This window comes from Taurulus bubalis (genome assembly GCF_910589615.1).
Source record: "Taurulus bubalis genome assembly, chromosome: 5".
In the NCBI taxonomy this organism is placed as follows: domain Eukaryota; kingdom Metazoa; phylum Chordata; class Actinopteri; order Perciformes; family Cottidae; genus Taurulus; species Taurulus bubalis.
Genome location: NC_136593.1, coordinates 18,341,200 through 18,356,405, shown reverse-complemented (window position 1 = coordinate 18,356,405; position 15,206 = coordinate 18,341,200). Strand labels below are relative to the sequence as shown.

The following is a 15,206-nucleotide window of genomic DNA, read 5'->3' as shown; positions in this document are numbered from 1 at the left end:
GTGATTTGTGGCTTTTTGTTGTTGTTGCTTTGAGTATTGGTTTTAACACTTTCATCATTTCAGCCGGGGCAAAAATGAGCCACGTGCCCCGACCGTCTCCCTGCAGTATTGCTTATTGATCGGTATTCGTGGTAACTTGAAGCTAAACATACATTGGTACAATGTAAGCATAATATAATATAATGTAAGCATATTATGAACTGAAACATAAAGGTATTTGTGTTTCCTTCAGGCCCGATATCATTTATATTCATACCATGAGCAGAATTCTTCATCAGGAGGTCTTTCTCACTCTCAAAGTTTTTCTCACTCCTAAGTTTATAACACAATTTAACCATAAATATCAACATAAACCATAAATATGACTAGAAGGACTCGAAAGGGAAAGCTCCCCAAGTTATAAAAATATAAATTTTCATATCCCTAGCTTGATGCCACACATGATTGCTGCATCTTTCTGGAAAGCTTGCGACCTACGGAATCCGCCAATTGCGCCAAAACCACGGTCAGACAAATTACCCTCTTCTTGTAGTTTAGTACTAATATAAAGCCAATAACAAGTTTCAATACAAGGGGGGGAATTATTTATTTAGGAAAAATAGTCAGTAAAAAAAAAAAGAACAACAAATAATCAGACAATCTTTGTCAACACTGATAATAAATCGCACATCTCATTTACAGTTCATCAGACACATTACAACCCAATCCATTACATCCGTCTGTAGCACTGTGCACATTGCAAAGTAACTAAACTGCTTACTTCACAGTAATGTCAACACAATATACTGGCATACACATATAAAATGTATCTCTCTTAAATCATCATCTCTTCATAAAAATAAAAAACAACAACATTGTAAACCACAGATTGCAGCATCACCCTCGACTCAGAGACATGAAGACTGCAGCGTGTTTCTTTCCTCCTGCAGCGAGTCTACTTGCCGAACACACTGGCTCCGGGAGCTTTGGCAGCAGCAGGCGTGCTCAGAGCCGTCTCCGTCCCCGTCCTCACACCGCTGAACACAGACGGAGCCACTTTGCCCATACGTTCTGAACGCAGAGGGAGACACAGACAATTTCTCGTCAGACAATAGAATGCTTAAACCAGGTGACTGCTCTTCCTCCACTTGGGCATCATTAAGGCAACAATGTGGGAAGAAACATGTCTTCCTGTTTCATCTCTCTGCTAGTCTTGTGTTTAGGATGCAGCTCTCTCGCTAACTGGCTCACTACCAGTGTAAAAACATGTTCATATCTTTACAGTACGCCTCTGGATTTCAAAATGCTGTGAATTGTCTCTTAGGTTGGACAAAGTGCATGTAACATGTGAACTACATCTTCTCTCAAGAAGAATTCAAAAAGCAAGTTTGACTTGCAGTCAATGAAAGTTTTTTTTTAATGTTTATTCTGACCACACACACACACCCACACACACACCCACACACACACACACACACACACACACACACACACACACACACACACACACACACACACGCACACACACGCACACACACACACACACACACACACACATGTGAGACAATATTTGTGTGGATGGGCAAAGTTTAAAGTGCAGCAGGGGTGTGCATGGACGGTGTTTGTGTCTGTGCATGGACTACTTGTAAACTTCTAACTCAAATTAAACGTAGCAACGTAAAATGTGGAGCAGTAAGGTACAAGTACAACTGTCTGTCCAGGTTTTTTACTTGAGCAAAAGTAAATTCCACCAATGATCAGGTGACACATTTCCACATGCAGCCTCCTGTTGCAGGGTTAATTATTATAATTGTCATGTCAGCAGTCAAAATGTAAATGCAGAACGTTTGCTGAAATGAACTAACACTACTGTTGGTTTATTATCGGTAACACAAGCTACATGTGTTAAACAACGGTCTTTTATCGATGATAATGTCTAAAATCTCCTCCTTCAAACAAAGCCTATGTTAGGCATAGCTTCTTCCTTTCATTTTTTTAAATTGCGCTGCATGACGCCATGTAGACTTCCCTGGTGGTCTAGTGGTTAGGATTCGGCGCTCTCACCGCCGCGGCCCGGGTTCGATTCCCGGTCAGGGAACGCACTTTTGTAACATGCGATAAAGTGGAAGTATGAATAAATACGAGGTTTTAATCAATTTGTGAAATAGATACCTTCAATTTATTTCTACTATTCTATGAATGTTCAATAATTTATGTATTTATGAATTTAATGATTCAATTCACTTCATCTTCTATTTTTTTGCTTTTTATTTACGTCAGACATGGTGGTAAGGTCACGTCTTGTTTTTCAGAGTCAGAGGAACCAACATTAGCAAAAGGATTTACTCACCACACTCTGCCATGACCTCATAGGTCTTACTCTTGACCTCGCCCTTCAGTCCCAGTTTACTGCGGGCTCCTTTCAGGTCCTCCTCCTTCATCGGGGGACGTTTCTTCTTCTTCATCTCGGCTGGCTGGAGTGAATATCAAAGATGGGAAGGTTACGATCGTGTCTGTCGTCCCACTCGAAGCACTGGGTTCAATTTCTGTAAATATCAAAAACACCTTGTTTAACCTCACTTACCTGTGACATGGTGATTGAAGTTGGCGTATTGATTCCACAGACACCTCTTTCCAGATAGATTCACGGGTTGTTTTTCTAGTGTGTGTCTCTGTCTTCCCTTATATATAGTCCTGCCCCAGACCCAGTGAGTCAGTCAGGCCCCCCTGTGTCCCACCCTGTCTGTTGTCAGTGTGTATTATTAGGTGTGACGTGAGGAATGGCACGGCTGCAACGGGTCTCCCACCTTTTAACGATAAGCTGACAGGCCAACAGCTGATAATTCAGGACACAACTAAAGTAGCTGAGAAACAGCTGAGAAAACTATCCATCTGTCTTGTTTGGGTTAAATCAGGGCCATCAATGCTTCTCTCATGTGAGTTATAGTCTGTGCCTCAGGAGGAGACATTCGCATAACAATTGTACTTTTAGCTAAATCTACAGGTGCCTAACGAGCACAAAAGAATATTCAATCAAAATGGATGAGACAGGTCTGCAAGCTTTGGTTTGGTGTAAACATGTTGTCTATACGTCAATTGCTAAATATGTTTCAGCAAAGTCTGGAATCTCTCAAAGACAGCAAGCAAGGAAGACCAAGTAGCCTAAATATTATTTTGGGAATTTATGTACTAAATTATTACATTATCATAATGTAGCATATGATAAAATATAAACATTTGAATTGTTGTGAACATGTTGTTTTGCTTTATTTATACTATTGCATCATTCTCTTTTCAGAACCTTTACTTTTACTGTGTTTATAATCTTTTGTAATGAGTTATTTACCCGAGGCATCATCGTGTGACTGTGAGGTGTTACCGTGAACCGTGCGATGATGGACACACTGACTCACTATTTTAAAACCACAAACTGGGCGACGCAGCGAGCATCTGAAAGACACATTAAAGTGTAACATCACAGTCCCAGGACAGTCTTTTAATGGGAGAGTATTGTCTCTGTACTGCCGCAGATTAAGAAAGACACACAATCTCACGTGTAAATACCTCACACAAAAAAGTACACGTGTGTGTCGGCGCTTATCAGGCCCTTACAAGTGCAAGGCTTAAGTTAATTAAGATCTCTCAGCCTCCTCTAACTTAAACTGTGACAGGCCTTATATATACTAGCTGTACTTGAAGCTACACAAGGGGCTTTCAGAATTGTGTTACCAGTGTTACTGGGGATGGAGGAAAAACAACTAATGATATAATTATGTCGCGATAATACATTGTGTGTGTGTGTGTGTTAACTGAAGCCGATGAGCCACGATGTAATGTATTTTTAAGAGCTTCTGAAGGAGGACAATGACGCCTGATACTAAATGTGTGTCTTCCCTTAGCTGTTTGTAAGAAGTTACCAGCTGGATTTATTTTTGGACATAGAATCATTCATGACTGAGGGTCGAATGGCTCTAGTGCACTTCTCACCAAATAGGTGGTGTGTGTGTGTCAAAGTGCCGCCTCAACTAGTAAGGAATAGCAATGCACACAATTATTTATTCCTACTCAATCCCTCGATGATATCCTGCATTAATTGGACGATGCTACTTTTTTTTGTGTGCACATACAAGCTGTATTATGACAGTGTATCACATTCTTTATTGGAAAAGCATTTAGAATGATAATTTACCCCCGTCACTTGCCATTGTAATCACCCTCTAGTCAATGTATTTGTCCTGACTGAGCTGTGAGTTACCACAACTGCTGCACTTTCCCTCCTTTAAAATGCACATCATTTATTCTCTGCCAACGTCCCAAAAACATAAAAATGAAATCCACACCACCACCGTACTTGCCAAAGTATGTCACTCTCCATGTACTTTAAAGACCAGCAGACACACATGCATCCAGCACACGCCAGTACATGCAGGTATACTGTGTATATATAAACCCTGGCGTGCGCACACGCTTACGAACACACTCACACACACCCCCACACACACACACACACCCCCACACACACACACACACCCCCACACACACACACACACACACACACACACACACACACACACACACACACACACACACACACATCTCCCGACTGTCTGGTCCAGTCACTTAACAGTTTCGAGGTCTATGCATGTTACATTCTTCACATCAGAGCCATCTGAATGCTGCTTCATGCCTGGAAATCTGGAGCTCTGGTTAAAACAGTCCCAAAAAATATATATATCAAACCGAAAAAAGAAAACCACCTGCTGGTAATTTAACTCAGGCACATCATTGTAACAAAAGAAGATAACACAAATAAACTCACACAAAAGGAAAGGTGAAAGCTGTGTAAATTGTGCAAGAGATGGTTCCCATATCTACTCTCCTTGTTGGAGTTAAGGAATAAAGAACACTTTTGGAACAAGCATAGTCACCTTTTTGGCCCAAAAAGAACACTCAAAAACTATAAAAACAACAACAACTTGAAATGAGACAAAAGACATTCAAAGACAAAGAACACACAATCAGAGCACATCAGTAAAACGGTCACAAACAGACGGAGACTGCCGTCTTGTTTCTACAGACAAAAACAACACACGCTGAGCGGACATCAGACGGCCGCTGCAGTGTGGAACTTGCAGTCCTACAGGTTCAACACTTGAAATGACAGGAGATAACAATGGAAGGTTGCTGCAAGCGTTAATGTGCTCCCTTTGACACGAGTAACAGCACATAGACAAGATATGTCGTAGTTATGTGTCTAACTGGAAAGTTGCATCAATACAGTGATTCAAGCACTCTGACGTGACGCTCATCTAAATTAGAGGTGTGTCTGTAACACACACACACACACACACACACACACACACACACACACACACACACACACACACACACACACACACACACACACACACACACACACACACACACACACACATCACAGGCCATGGTGGTACATCTACATGAGAAAACAAAGGACAACGTTTAAATGGGATCTACATCGGGGATACAATCCCTTTAGAGGACATGTCAGACTGTCACATGTAAAAAAAAACATTGAACAGTATAGTTTGCATGATGTTCTGTTGTGGCCATTTAAATTCATCCGGTCCTGGACCATTGTCCCCATACACACTGCCACCAGAGTCCAAACAGTATTACACCAGTGTTAAGATTTTCCTATTATGCATACATGAAGGATTTAACAATATTATGTTTGTTCCCGCCCCTATTCTTTTAAAACACAGAGTGCCACGTCAAGACGCAACAGTGATCCGATGTACCTGGTTAACCGTAAAAATATATCTCCCAGTGTGTTCAATAAATTCCCACGTTAGTCCTCCAGGAGTCAACAATAAAAGGACTGCAGCTACAGTATCTCCTTCTGTCAGAGGGCATCCCATGTCTGGAACGACTGGGTCAACCCCTCAGGCCGACTCTGAATCTGTGGCGGTGCAGGCCTGCAAGGGGAACAGCTACCGGAGGAGATCCGCTCGGAGCAGCTCAGCGAGGCACACGGGTCAAACAGGGATCCCCATGCGAAGCTTCTTCTTCTTCTTCACCGTCTTCAGGCCAGTGAGCCGCCGAACATCGTCTTCATCAGACTCGTCCATTTCGTCGTCTGCTGAGAAAAGGATCTACAAAACATAAGAGAGAGAAACCAAATTATAATTCTCACATACTGGATTATAATGGGGGAAGCTGCACAGTTTCTGAAAGACGTAACATCGCCCGATTTTGTCCACTGAGGATATGACAGGACTTTGCTGTGATTAATAAATGGGGGAAATTTAGTATTTCACTTACATTAAGTCGAGGGTCTCAGAAACCAATTTTAAAAGTAATGATAAAATCAAATCAGCAGGGGCACCCTCTCTTGCAGGGGCAGTTCTAGGGGGAAATCCCACGTTCAGAGTCTGGCAAGTCCAGTCTCCAGTGTTGAAGCAGAGCACGGGTTCTATATATATTCTGTATATTGATTATTTAAAAAAAACACACACACACACACACACACCACACACACACACACACATACAGGACAGTGAGTGTTGCCCATGTGTGCTGCTGTCTCCGTCCTCAGTCTGAAACATTAAAAATATTCAAAACATGTTTTGATCAAATGCAATATCCTGCTTCAATACATATTTATTTGCATTCAGCACACACACGCACACAGGAGAGGCTCGTCCAATAATAACACACTTTCAAAGCTTCATTCAAAAGCCTCAATAGAAGCTTTGAATGTAAAAAAAGGACATTTGGCATGTATTTAGTCATCTATTGATACATGAATCATTTTCTGTTTTCACCCTAATAAGAGCAAAAGATCCGAGCTAGCCAGGAGTCGAACCTAGAATCTTCTGATCCGTAGTCAGACGCGTTATCCATTGCGCCACTAGCCCGCTGGAAACTCTCATGCTTGCTGAAAGCAAAAACATCTGTTTCAGCAGAGCGCACCCTTCCCCCACTGCTCAGCGCTCTGCTGAAAGCATGCTCCCCAGGGTTATCTGGCTAGTGAAACAGACCATGAAGCTGGCTTTTGTTTGCACTGCTTTGACCATTCAAATGTTAAAAAGCCTTGTAAAGGAGCTTTGCATGGTCTAAAAAGGTACTGATGTGAGGCCCACTGACAAGAAATGCAACTAGTATTAATAACAGAAAGAACCCGGTGTTGCTCAAATCCTTTTGCACAACGACCCCATTTCACAAATATCAGCAGTTAAGATAGCAAAATTAAAAATAAACACAATGATGTCAAAAGTTATAAAAAAAACAGCCAGGAGTCAAAGCTCTGATTTATAGTCCGACGCCTCGTCCGTTGCACGACTGTGTTGTGTGCCCTCAGCAAACACAGATCAGCAGCCAAAACCCAAACCTGCACACCTGATTACTTCCTCTTGACTTCTGTCTGACCTATACTTCTCATCTCTGGCTCATTATCTGACCACAGGAAGAACAATATCACCATGTGTAACAGCTTGTTCAACAGCCGTTAAAAAGAGAAGTGACGCATGTTTGGGTTATAAATCAACACCACTTTACGAGCTGCTGCCAACTCCAACAAGAAGGACATGACTGGTTCTTTTTGTATCCGTTTGGTTAAATTGGTCATAACAGTAAACTACTCTGAGTGTCGGCAAGAGACACCCGACTGCTTTCATTGTTTTTAACGATAAGTGTGATACGAGTGTCCTACTTGAGTCACCTGGTAACACATCTTTAAGCCTTTCAAGGGTTTCATAGCCACATGTACACATGAAACCATATCAGTCTGCTCTTTACTAGCCTGCTAGTCTCACAAGTAGAAAAAAGCTCAATTGCAACGACAACACAACAAAAATGTAATGCCACAGCTTGCTATGAGCAACAGTGACCAGAGCTGGCAACTATAATGAATTAGAGGTTGAACTCCATGTGGATAAAATCATCTGTATAATGTGATCAGTGGGAGTGTCCTTCCACCTTCACCCGGTGTTGGTGATGACCCTCAGGTGCTGGTTCTTAGTGACAACTGTGATATCACAAAGTGCCACAGGAACACTAACAGTTTGACTGCTTGATCAGAAACAGTTTGGTAATTCAGCAATCACACATGCGGCCTGTGAGGAAACAAGGGCTCCGGTCAAAAAGAGGAAAGATGTGAAGGAGTATTCATGAGGAACTGCAGTGCACAGGGACTCCACTTTCACTATGTCGCGTAAACATGATACCATGTGTCATTATGATTTGTTACATTTAAAATAAAAAAAGATGAATGCAATGAAACTAATTAAGTGGTTACTGTCACTCATATTTCTCAACATGAATCCCATTAGTATTTATGTACCGTATGAAAATAATGTCTAAATCAGTGCAAGAAAAGTACATTGTTTGTTTTCATGAACGGCAAATGTTGCTGCCGCAAGGAATTGTGGGGCGGTATTATCTCCTTTCCTTGGCATCTTCCTCAGCATTTAGAAAATTTGACCAGCTCTCATCACTGCTGCCACTTAAGATACTTGCAGCACATTTCACTCAGTAAAGAACCTTCCTAAGTAAAAAAAAAAAACGTTTCACCCGCAGCAAAGATTTCTGTGAGAAATCAAGGGTAAACTTTTTAAGGAAAACAAGCTCATGCCAGACTGGTGTCATGACTAATGTGATGGTGGGCGTATGAATGGTTGGTAATGTGTCTAGAGCAGAACTCTGCATTGGGCTCATCTGCTTTACAAGCTTATAAAATAACTGATCTCGGCACCCGTAACCCCTCAAGAACACGTTCCTCTTTCAGACTGAGAGAGTGCAGAATTATTACCAAGCTAGTTTGTCCAGAACAGAGAGCCAGTCAGTACCAAGCCAGCCAGTGAGACTTACCTCTGACTCTGAGTCGTCATGGGACAGAGCTCGTCTGTAGCGCACCTTGCTGTTCCCCCGTGAGTCCTCCTCTCTCTCCTCCAGCTTTGCTTTCGTCTTGTGTTTCTTCATGAGGAAATTATCTACCACCCAAAACATGAGGGCCTAAAGGAAACACAGGAAAAATACTGTGGTGAATGATATGACACACACACACTAGAGTGGCCAGGATAAATTATGAAGTATCTCGCTTGAGACATGCAGTATTTGTGTAGCTGTGAGCTGTAAAATCAGGGTGCAGAGAAAAACACATGGTAACAGCAGACTTACGTTGACGAAGAACGGAACGATGAGCATGACGATGGCCAGTTCCAGTTCAGGATTCTCTATGGGGTTGAGGAGAGTCAGCTGCGACACAAACACATACAACACACACAAGCACAGGCATAAGCATATACAGCACTCCAAGCCTCAGGCTAACAGTTCAAAGCTCAGTAGGAGCAATGATAAATTAGAAGGATGGTCTACTGGAGCCCACGCCACAACTTGGAATCTGCCAGAAACAACCAAACATCATCATCATCATCATCATCTGGTCTGCAAACGCAAAGTAATCTCAAGGAGAGTTTACCAAACGTGATCATTTGCTGAACAAATCTGTTGATGGAATTGTGAAGGTTTTAAGGCCCTCCTTTTAAACTGAATATTTGTTAGAGAATGAGCTGGTTTTTTTTTTTAGATTGAGATGTTTTGTTGAAGCATTTTAACTCTCACTGAGTTACATTTTGATTTCTAGAGAAGAACATTTATCTGCATCTAAAAGATCATTTAAAAGATGAAAATGCTTCATTGTAATGATGTCGACCTTCGACCTTTACAAACGAAAACCGAAATGCCTTGCAGGCTACCAAAATGCAAACATTTCTGCGTGTGCATTGTAGAAGGTGCCAAATTGGATTTATTGTGACATCATATTTATAGTTACTGTTTGTAATGGTGTTTCTACACACCACGAGTAGGGCATGTTACAGAGCTTCAACAGCTGTCCTCTGCACAGCTGGCCCCACGCATTCCAGGAAACCTGCCCCAGATGTCCCTGGTGATCTAGTGGTTGGGATTGGACGCTCTCACCGCTGTGGTCTGGGTTTGATTCCCGGTCAGGGAACAACCAATTAGGTCTTTCTCAATTGCAATGTTACGTTCAGAACTCACACTGTGTCGTATCTAAGAAGCACAGGTGTAGCGATGGACATTCATGTTTCACACTGGTCTAAAGGTGGAGGAAAACATGCAAAGAAACACATTAGCTCGCGAACAGAGGCAACGGAAAACTGGTGGCAAGTAAATATGGACGTAAACGATGCAAATGCAAAAAATAAATGTATATTTCCTGCAGGTTCCCAATGTTGACGATGTGGTGTGACTGTTAAGTACATGAAAGTTACAAGTACCACCGCACAGAACTACAGGAAAGGAAAAAAAGCATGCCTTTCTAAAACAAACAAACTTGGTGGTCTATTGTTTAGGATTCAGCGCTGTAACGCTGCAGCCTGGGTTCGATTCCCAGTCAGGGAACAGAACTTTACGAGTTTTAAGTATGCTGTGTGGCATGCAATGTAAAAGGACTTATCTTTGACTTTAAGAAAGGTGTGGAAACAACGTACATGCACACATGAAACCAGCTTACCAGGTGAAATCTAAACATATGTGTCAATTCAAATATGCAATGAGTTTTGCAAAATGTATCAAGAGTTTTAGTTTAGTCTTTGTTGACTTTAGGTGCTGTCTGGTCCCTTTTATATGACTCTATATCAATGAGAATACTGTACAGTATTTAGAAAAGCACTCAACCTATCACAATACTCGTGATCTTCAGCAAGTTAATTAAAAACCCGCCAAATATTTTCAAATGTAGCAAACAGTACAAGTGAAAGAGCAACATAGTCCTAATAATAGTGTAAATGAAGGGTATTTTTCCTTGACATATCCTGCTGATGGGGTCAAAATCAACTCCTGCAACACTTTGGAATATTGAAAAAGAATCATCATGACATCACAGGGGATTCTTGTTTTTAAATCAGGTTAACTCCTTTTTTTCTTACCTTCTTCCACTGGGGGATGAGGAGGACGAGCATGATAAGGACTTTCTCAAACACCATGATGAGGATGTAGAGGATACACTGGCCCAACCACGCTGTGCACTGCACTGGCTCTCCTGCGCACACGCACGTACACACACACACACACAAAGGAAGACATATTTCTGTCAGAAAAGTCTACTTCGGTATGTGTACAGTTTATGCAGCACAGATTGTTATTACTGCTTCTGTGATACACAATGTGTTTCATGGACAAAAGAGGCACTGGCAATGGAAGAAATGGCATTGCAGCGCTGCACTGCTGAGGGTAGCTCTCTACTGCCCTCCTATGGGCTTTACAGGCATTTTAGGAACGTGCTGGAGCTCCCACTGTACAACTCACACACATGGTCCTCACCATATTCACCAAAACGCAGAGAGTCCCACTGCTTCCACTCTACAATCGCACTGACGGCTCTCACCCCCGCATAGATCAGCAACATGCCCAGAGAAGCATCCAACAGGAAGTTAATGAGGTATCTGGGAGAGACAGAGGAGTGAATGCAATTTGAATCGTCAGTCAAAGCTTTCCTAATGGACGGCCTAATTATTCAACGCTTCAACGACTAATCTAAATATCATTAATTTGAACAGTTAAATCCAGGACATTCAAATACAGGATCGACTCACAGAGAGCAAGGATCCTCCTCGGTGAGATCTGACAAGTAGACATTAGCAAAGTGGATAAACAGCATCCCAATGGCCTGTTTTGAGGTGTCCAGGAACCTGCAAAGAGACAGAACAGTTCATATGCTTCAGAGGCACACCAGTGGGATCCATTAGATGCCTTTGCAGAGAAACTAATGCAAGTTGGTTCATCCTTACCAGATCCTCCAGGGTCTCCGCTCATGTTTTGGCTCCCTGAAGCGTTTCACTGCGGAGGAAAGAGTGCATCACAACGATGGTGAGATTTTAATACAGATCACTCAGAAACACAGAGGAACAGAGAATCAATCAAACAGAATATCTTTTTGTTTTGATTTAACCGAGTTACAGCCCTCAGGCGAGCGGTTATGGGTCCAATGAGCGTTTTGTTGGTTTTATCTGGGGCTGTTTGTTTTGTTCCACTGGAAATCTTAGTCTCAACTGACATATGCATGCTTTGGAAATGAGGGCTGACATTCCCTTTGTGCAGTTTAACAGTTTCCTTGTCAAACCTATGTGACACTGAATGACATCTAGTTAGAGGGAGACAGATACAGGCCAATGGCAATATCTTGTTGGTCACAGAGGAAGTGAACTAGTGGCCCAGACCAGAACTCCAACACATGACCTACTATGCTGTGCAGCAGCTATGACATGATTAATATGATCCTTGTATTTTCAGTTTATGGCTAAGTTTACAGGAAACAGAGACAAGTTTAAAATATGGCAAAAAGTTAGAAGTGGATCAGCCTCTAAATACTTCAGTGTTACATCACAATCTGACCAAGTCAAGAAAGACTGTAGTAAGACAATGACAAAGATTAGGCTGTTTGTCCAGACCGGTTCATGTAACAGAGAAAGCAAACTCTACTATTGTTAAAAATGTATCTGTGTGAATTTTTAGAAGAACTCACTTAATCCCTGTGTGTAAAGGAGAAACAAGGATTTAAAGCGAAAAGGCTCATCATTAAAAGCAGTGTAGGTCCAACACAACATTGGCTTGTTTTTCATGACACTACCATCTCCCCTTTTATCTCCTATTACACACAAAGCTGCATGATGAGAGGCGACCTTCCCTACGTTATGACATCACTGAGTACATTTTCGAACATCAGACATGTCATCATTAGAGCATCATTGTTCAACGCTGTGATTCCTCATTTACCCAAAGGATGTTTGTGTTTCGGTGCAGGCAAGCTATACACCGAGCTGTGACCTCAATTTCTGCTTTGAGCACCAGTATGACTTCAGACTAAACACACCCTGTGTGCAGCTGGGTGTGATGTGAATGGAGGCCGAGGCCTCCTCCAGAGGAAAAGGAAAAAGCATGAAATACTGAACATTCCTCATCACTGTGGAGCTGCTGGGACACACAGGACTGAGGCTGCTCCCATGAGGTCACACAGCTGTCAGTGCTATGTACGAGACACCGGCCGTATCTAACCAAGCTTAAGTCTGAGTGGGACTTTTTATTCTAGGCAAAAGTTTCCTGACTCTCTCAAAATTGTAAAGCGTGAGTTGGACAACAAATGTGTGCAGATGATTCGAGAGAAATTAAACAAGAATAATCAGTTTGTGCAATGTAGTGTGTTCTTGAAATGCAGACTTGTCAGTTATTACATAACACTGTGAGTAAAAGGAGGTGATGATGTTTTTTGTTATTTTACCGTGAAACAGCAGGCAATGTATCTTACTTTGTCATGTTATATCTACAATGGGGCAGTTTTTTGTCTGCAAATAAGTTAAAAAAAACTGGTGAATTGGAACTGCAGGCCCATATCACAGATTGAGAGAGCTGGTGACTTTGTGATTTATTTATTTTGATTTGACTGCCACCTGCCAAACACAACTCCTACAGTGAGAACGCCTCTCAATTTAACCTGAGAGCAGAATACTTTCCTATAATGTAGCAGGAAGGTGTAGCGAGGAGGCAGCTTTTATTAAAACCACAGCCAACAACTTCAACAACAGACTCGTGCACTTAGCTTTAAAATACACAAGAAGTCTGTCTACTTATTGTTTGCCTCCGCCAGTAATAGACTCTGGCACGAGCCTCACAGCTGATACCAATTATCTTTGATTAACCGAGTGACGCCATTGGATAATTGCCCGGTCCTGTCAGATATCTGACACGCAGCAGCCATACTCACACATCAGCGTGCTGAAAGCCATCACAGCCAGAAGTCCTTGCAGAAATATCCCAAACGAGTCCATCAAGGCGCCGTTCTCGCAGCCCCGGTTATCAGTACCGGGCGTCGGGGTGGCGGACACCGACGTGTTGGCGACGGACACCGGTCCTGGACCAGCCAGTGCCACATCTCCCAGCTGGGACAGCGCGTTGACTCCACTGACAGCAGCCATGGGACGAGACTAGTCGGTAAAGCCGAGAGCGTTAGCTTTTCTTGTGTGTGCTCGCGCGCTCGCTCCCCGGTCCTTTAGTCAGCTAATCGATAGGTTAAGCTGGACAGTCCTCAGTGAAAGATGGTGGCATCCTCTCCCTTCCAGGCGCCGCACACTCATTCTCCTGCTTCACACGTCCACGCAGTCATGGCTTTTTCTTTCGTTCGAAGTGAAACCACGAAAGGTTACCGTGACCCACTCGTCTGCGCGGTACAACGTTAAAAAACAATCTCTCCAACGTGGAAGGTCCGTGCGGCAGTGAACACATTGGCTGAGCTAACGTTGGTACCGGACACCCCGCAGAAACGTGTCAAGTAGCAGCTCTGACAGACGCAACCAATGCTGCCGCTTATTTTAAATGTGCTGCACAATGCAGGTCAAGCAGAAGTGAAATGTTGCCGGAGACAAATGTTCATAGCGACTCAGAAAGCCGATCCACCGGCTGCCGCTACCGCCGCTCGCCTAGCTAGCGCCGAGCTAAAGACGCGGCTCCCGGGCGCAAAGCGAGCCAACGCATGTTACTCTCTGGCGCTAAAACACGCGGTTGCGCCAGTTTATTGTTACTTTACCGCGTGGGGGGGAATGGTTCCTCTGAATATATATTTAAAAAGGAATTATTGCAGGTCACGGCTTGCTCGCATCCAGCCGCTTCCCTGCCCAAGTGCCCACTCATGTTGACAGACGTCGGGTCACGTGACCTGCGTAACTACGAACTGCATGATGGAAAATGAAGTATGACAAACACTACTGAACAATAAAGTAAAGGCCTACTGGAAAATTATAGGTTTTCCCCAATACTCGAGTTTTTTTATGTGTGTATATATATGCTCACCTAAAGGATTATTAGGATAACCTGTTCAATTTCTCATTAATGCAATTATCTAAACAAGCAATCACATGGCAGTTGCTTCAATGCATTTAGGGGTGTGGTCCTGGTCAAGACAATCTCCTGAACTCCAAACTGAATGTCAGAATGGGAAAGAAAGGTGATTTAAGCAATTTTGAGCGTGGCATTGTTGTTGGTGCCAGATGGGCCGGTCTGAGTATTTCACAATCTGCTCAGTAACTGAGATTTTCACGCACAACCATTTCTAGGGTTTACAAAGAATGGTGTGAAAAGGGAAAAACATCCAGTATGCGGCAGTCCTGTGGGCGAAAATGCCTTGTTGATGTTAGAGGTCAGAGGAGAATCGGCCGACTGATTCAAGCTGATAG

At 42.8% G+C, this 15,206-nt stretch overlaps 2 protein-coding genes across 2 annotated transcripts; both read right to left on the bottom strand.

The window, feature by feature from the left end:
• Positions 1-581: 581 nt before the first annotated feature.
• mustn1b (musculoskeletal, embryonic nuclear protein 1b) lies at positions 582-2,654 on the bottom strand. Its single transcript, XM_079217868.1, has 3 exons — positions 2,564-2,654; positions 2,330-2,453; positions 582-1,050 (listed from the first exon to the last, which is right to left on the bottom strand). The coding sequence occupies exons 1-3, from the start codon at positions 2,570-2,572 to the stop codon at positions 935-937; spliced, it is 249 nt and encodes an 82-aa protein (XP_079073994.1). The 5' UTR covers positions 2,573-2,654; the 3' UTR covers positions 582-934.
• Positions 2,655-5,996: 3,342 nt separating this feature from the next.
• Positions 5,997-13,952, bottom strand: stimate (STIM activating enhance; the record flags this gene model as incomplete). The annotated part of the gene is made up of 8 exons (XM_079217867.1): positions 5,997-6,113; positions 8,830-8,973; positions 9,139-9,216; positions 10,911-11,023; positions 11,305-11,426; positions 11,577-11,672; positions 11,772-11,820; positions 13,742-13,952. The coding sequence occupies 8 exons, from the start codon at positions 13,950-13,952 to the stop codon at positions 5,997-5,999; spliced, it is 930 nt and encodes a 309-aa protein (XP_079073993.1).
• Between the last annotated feature and the right edge of the window lie 1,254 nt (positions 13,953-15,206).

Bases quoted from the DNA above. Each gene is read 5' to 3' on its own strand.
- mustn1b (XM_079217868.1), bottom strand. The intron at 1,051-2,329 runs GTGAGTAAATCC...CTCTGCGTTCAG, and splicing joins TGAGGTCATGGCAGAGTGTG to AACGTATGGGCAAAGTGGCT.